At 35.8% G+C, this 4,992-nt stretch overlaps 1 protein-coding gene across 1 annotated transcript in view; it reads right to left on the reverse strand.

Annotated features, from left to right (window-relative positions):
• Positions 1-2,045: 2,045 nt before the first annotated feature.
• LOC103482099 (sulfotransferase family cytosolic 2B member 1-like) overlaps positions 2,046-4,992 on the reverse strand; it is a 14,606-nt gene continuing 11,659 nt past the window's right edge. The window contains exons 2-5 of the mRNA XM_017310711.1: positions 4,525-4,683; positions 4,286-4,380; positions 3,969-4,152; positions 2,046-2,670 (exon numbers count right to left, since the gene is read on the reverse strand). Coding sequence (XP_017166200.1) covers positions 2,561-2,670; positions 3,969-4,152; positions 4,286-4,380; positions 4,525-4,683 — 548 coding nt within the window. The 3' untranslated portion in view covers positions 2,046-2,560. The remainder of the gene's footprint in view (positions 2,671-3,968; positions 4,153-4,285; positions 4,381-4,524; positions 4,684-4,992) is intronic.

Here is a 4,992-nt window from a genome sequence, read left to right on the forward strand (position 1 = left end):
GGTGTGTTCACACTAAACGAGTTTTGAGCGTCAGGCGCGTCTGGTTTACAGTCAAAGTCTATGCGGAGATGCATCGAGGGTCGTTGAGGCGTGTTTTAAGYGTCTAGTGCGACGCAATTTGAATCGTTTTGAGCGTATGAAGCGTCCAGCGCTTCACATAGATTTTGAACGTAAACCAGACGCGTCTGACGCTCAAAATATGTTTGGTGTGAACAAACCATTAGACATCATCACAGTCAGAAACACAGGAACCCACTGTCAGGTATTTCTTACTTTAGTATCATCTTTATCTGACCAAAACATCCAGGTCTATATATCTATAAGTATAGCTAGATATCAGCTATACTTGTATGAAAGATTTTCCTGAAGTTACAAAYTAACATGAGCTTTTACTTTTGAAACCACTTACTTTCAGTTTTATAGTTACAAAAAAGAAATTATGCTGTACATTTGTGTTTTTAACTATCTGGCCACACAATTTACACAGGAGACAGCTTTACCCTGCCCCCAAAGGAAGAATATTAGTTATTATTTTTTCATTTTTGCATGAAATAGCCAGAGTTTGTTCTAAAAACCGCWTAGTACCTAAAAAAAATGATAAAGGAACAAAAATTAACATGTTTGTGTACAACTTGAGATGAAAAGACTCCTTAAACWCTTGAACTTATTGACAAGAGCCAACTCTTGACTTTGCTGTGTGAGACGCAACRTTTACAGYTGCCCAACATTTGGTGCTTTTCAAAATCAGTATATTTTGAAAATATATATACAGTATGTTCAATAAACTCGAACTCAAAACTGGAGACACAGAGTGTAAGAGTTTTTATTTGTTTTGTACAATTTTCTACAGTATTATACTAAAAAGCATAATGAAAGGATACAGGACTATGAGTTACATAGTTTTTATAAGAGTGTGTATGGAARTCAACRAATATATTTGTTTTGGTGAAACATTATTAATGTTCTTARATACATYCTTTTAATTACATTACATAAGTGCTTATGAAAMGCAGTAGTAGCTACAGGTTTTTATAGGATTTCAGCTGCTCAGGAATTAACATGCCTGGTATTTTTGTTGAATACAAGTTACTTACTTCAAGTTTATCTTTGCCACTTTACTACAGGTGAGCATAGAAAACYTATGGTGCTTCTCCATATGTGCAATGTAGGCATGCTATGTACGCCTTTCTCTTTACCATGGCTGAGGTTCTCAGTCGTCCATCAAGCTTTAACACAGAGAACTACTGCAACTCAACATGTCTTCTTCATTCTCTAAAGGCCAACATTATTCCAAAAAATATTCTAAATAYACTGCTCAAAAAAATAAAGGGAACACTTAAACAACACAATATAACTCCAAGTAAAYCRAMCYKCWGKRAAAYCMARCKGTCCASTTMKSMRGCMMCMCTGATTGACCCGTCGAGGGTCCCCGTTGTCAATCAGTGTTGCTTCCTAAGTGGACAGTTTGATTTCACAGAAGTTTGATTTACTTGGAGTTATATTGTGTTGTTTAAGTGTTCCCTTTATTTTTTTGAGCAGTGTATATTAAAGGTCAATCTTGCAACATATGAGTAATGTGCTTGGAGGAATGCTATTACATCAAACCTTCCCTTTCTGAACTCAGTGAGTCAATAAAATGCATGCAGCTTTTGAGGACAAAGTGAAACACCATCTAATGGCAGAGCCGCCTGAACTATAACAGCAAAACTAGCTCTTAAAAAAATTACTTCTGTCCCGCCTTAAAGGGATAGCTCAAATTTTTTCAACAGAGGTTGTCTGCAGCAACTCTCAGTAATAGTTTTGTTGCCTGAGCCAGAAAGATGACATACAGCAGTGAGTTTGCAACATTTTTTAGAGTGGTTAAAAGCTAACCACTAGGTCGAGGTGAAGAGCTAAGTGCTGTGTCACGGTGAAAAGCTAACTGATGAGTCGCCATTTTAGCCAATTTAAGCCATTTAAAACAGCTAATGCTAAAATTGTTTATTTGTGCTATAGTAACATGTCAATTGCCTACATTTTCCCTAAGCTAATCAATCTTCATGGCACAGGTTTTAAACTATTTATTCTGTTGACAGTTTCCATTTGATTCAATCAGTTATCAGCTTAGCTACTGGACTAACTACAGTAGTTAAAGTGTTTCAATGATATTTTAAATGCATTAAACACTAAGGGTTTTTTTTATTCTTGGCTTATGTCACTTAACACAGTTAGCTTGGCTATTGAAGACMACACTTTGCCTTCAATAGCCAAGTTAACTCACTGGTTTTCCAAATTTGCAAAACCAGTGTTTCCATGAATTTGGGAATTTAGAAATTTGGGTTTTAGGTATTTTCCCAGTTCCACTTACCCAGTAAGCTCTGAYTTCCTAGGCAAAACGGATCACAACGTTGAGGATTAGTTTTTGTTTTTTTTTGGTTTTGTAACTTAGTTAAGTCACAGAAGAAGAGGTCRAAGTTTGAACTGATTTCTTTTAAATACAGTATTGAATTTTTCAGTCAGTGGTCTGACATACAGGTTAATTCTTTTTATGAAATGGTTAAAGTAATTGCACTAAACTGGCTTAATCCCAGTTGAATTTAAAGTTCACGTCTTTCATTTTTTCTTTGAACACTGCATCAAAGTGCTGTGCCTCTTCTGGTGTAAGCAGGTTCCTCCAGTCTCCAGCGACCCCTGAAATAAAACACAAGAGACGTGGAACCTTTTGGAAACTCTTGTTTTTTTTTAAAGGAAAATGTTGAATTTATCTCATCGGTTATAAAAAGCAATTTGTGCACAAATGTAACATAAATTTAAGTCTTTTTGACTTTTATTTSTAAAGACACTAATGTGTCCAATTTGTTGCCTTAATGCACTTGAGTTGAAATTTTTATATTTTCAGAAACAAATAAAAATGAGAATATTCATGCATTCAATTTCTACAATTCATATAGCTCTATTTTTTTAAAGCACATATATTTTGTGCGGTTTATTGAATCAGGACAAAGATGGAACAGTTAAAAAAAAATAAAGAATAAGACAGGTAGTTTGAGCAAGACACAAACAGCAATACCATCGAGACGGCCATAGATGTTGTTCGTGAGCATAAAGTTTATCATAAGACAAAATGGTTTCTTGGGCAATAGTTTCCAGGTTGTAATGCCTGCTTTTTACATCAGTTCAATCAGTTCAATTACAACGTCAGTGTGAATGCTGCTAGAAATACAGCTCTGGGAAACATGAAGAGACCACTTAAAATGATCAGTTTCTCGGATTTTACTTTTTACAGGTATATGTTTGAGTAAAATGAATATTGTTCTTTTATTTTATGAACTACAACATGTCTCTGAAATTCCAAGCAAAAATTTAGTATGTGCAGAAAATGAGAAATGGTCAAAATAACACAAAAGATGCAGAATTTTCAGACCTGAAATAATGCAAAGAAAACAAGTTGATATTMATTTAGAAACAACAATGCTAATGTTTTAACTCAGGAATAACCAGGAGATTTTCAATGRGGTTCAGTRAAGTGGGCTCTTCATTTTTTCCAGAGCTGTATAGTGTTAAGATTTACAGAATTTGTCACAAGTAGCCATCATTGTGACGAAGTGCTTTTAAATTTATCTGTAGCGTGCTGCATTGCTAGGTCTCCAAGCTATTACCTTTAGAAACCTTTTCTTTTGATTTTATCCTCCTTTCTGGATGAACCACCAGGTAAATCCTTATATTACAAACTCACCCAGAGTCTTTATTAGTACTTTAGTTATGGGCATCCATTGTGCTATACAAAACAACGTCACTACTCCTGTCACTTTTAGCAGCTTTTTCAGCTACGTTGAGATTCTTAATTTTTAAGGGCATTTAAAATCAGGAATGTTTCCAAATTCACTGTACTAAATCATCCAAACCAGTTTTAACTGGCATGAAAACCAGGAATCTAAAACTGATACCCGTTCCACCACTAGGGGGCCRTGTTAATAATGAAAACTCACCTTTACGAAGGAACTGACTCTTTGTTTGGTCCATGAATTCCTGGGGCACCACCGAGTAGTTGGACATAGGGTTGTTCTTCATGTTTTTGAATAAACATTTGTCKGCTATCTTCTTCAGCACATCRGGCTCCAAGGGCTTCCCCAGGAACTGAGCGATTCTGCTCACAGAGTCGTTCAGGTCCTGCTGCACAGGAAGGCACAACACCRTTCCATTTTAGAGATCGGTTCATGTTCACAAAGAGTTTCATGGCAAGATTCGCTATTTCTGTACGACTTGTTTGAAACCAAAAACAAAGGAAAAAGSACTTTGCTGTCACCTTTATCATATCCTCGTARGAGATATACATGATCTGCAGTTCCTCTTTAGCGTTCAGCCAGCCTTTCACGTGGTCAAACCAGGAGCCAAAAATAACTGAAAAAAACCCCCCCAACARATTCACAAATTTTTTCTCTTTATCAAGGATTGTGAATCAGGTTTTGAACACAAATACGATTAGATTTATATTCTGTAACACTTTCACAGTGAATGCAGACAAAGCTACATAGAGATGGTAACCTTTTCCCGTGAGGAATTTCTGGAGGAATTCGCTCTGCGGACCCGGTTTCACCAAGAATGAGGTGATGTTGTAATAGTGAAAGGCAGACGTGAACACGTCTTTGGGGTTCCTCATGACGTAGACCACCTGCAGAGATGGTACAACAGTCAGTGTGGAAACTTGTCAGAAAATATATTCCAACCTGTTTTACATAAACTCTGTGTGTTGTTTATAATGCGTCTCCAACGTACAGAGTTTCATAGCAAAACCCTCTGGTTTGTGTATTTATTTGTTTTTCATTTCAAAATCACAAAATTAGACATTTCTACTAACCCAAAATGTTCAAAAGTAAAACTTCCTCACATCTTTTAACAATTATTTTAACATGCACAAAATGGAATAAGATGGCTTACATTATTTTAAAAATTCACGCAGTGCAGAAACAGATCATACCTTTTTGAATTTGTGAATTTCTCAATGAGTTGTAC

The sequence above is a fragment of the Poecilia reticulata genome, linkage group LG19 (assembly GCF_000633615.1).
Source record: "Poecilia reticulata strain Guanapo linkage group LG19, Guppy_female_1.0+MT, whole genome shotgun sequence".
Taxonomy (NCBI): domain Eukaryota; kingdom Metazoa; phylum Chordata; class Actinopteri; order Cyprinodontiformes; family Poeciliidae; genus Poecilia; species Poecilia reticulata.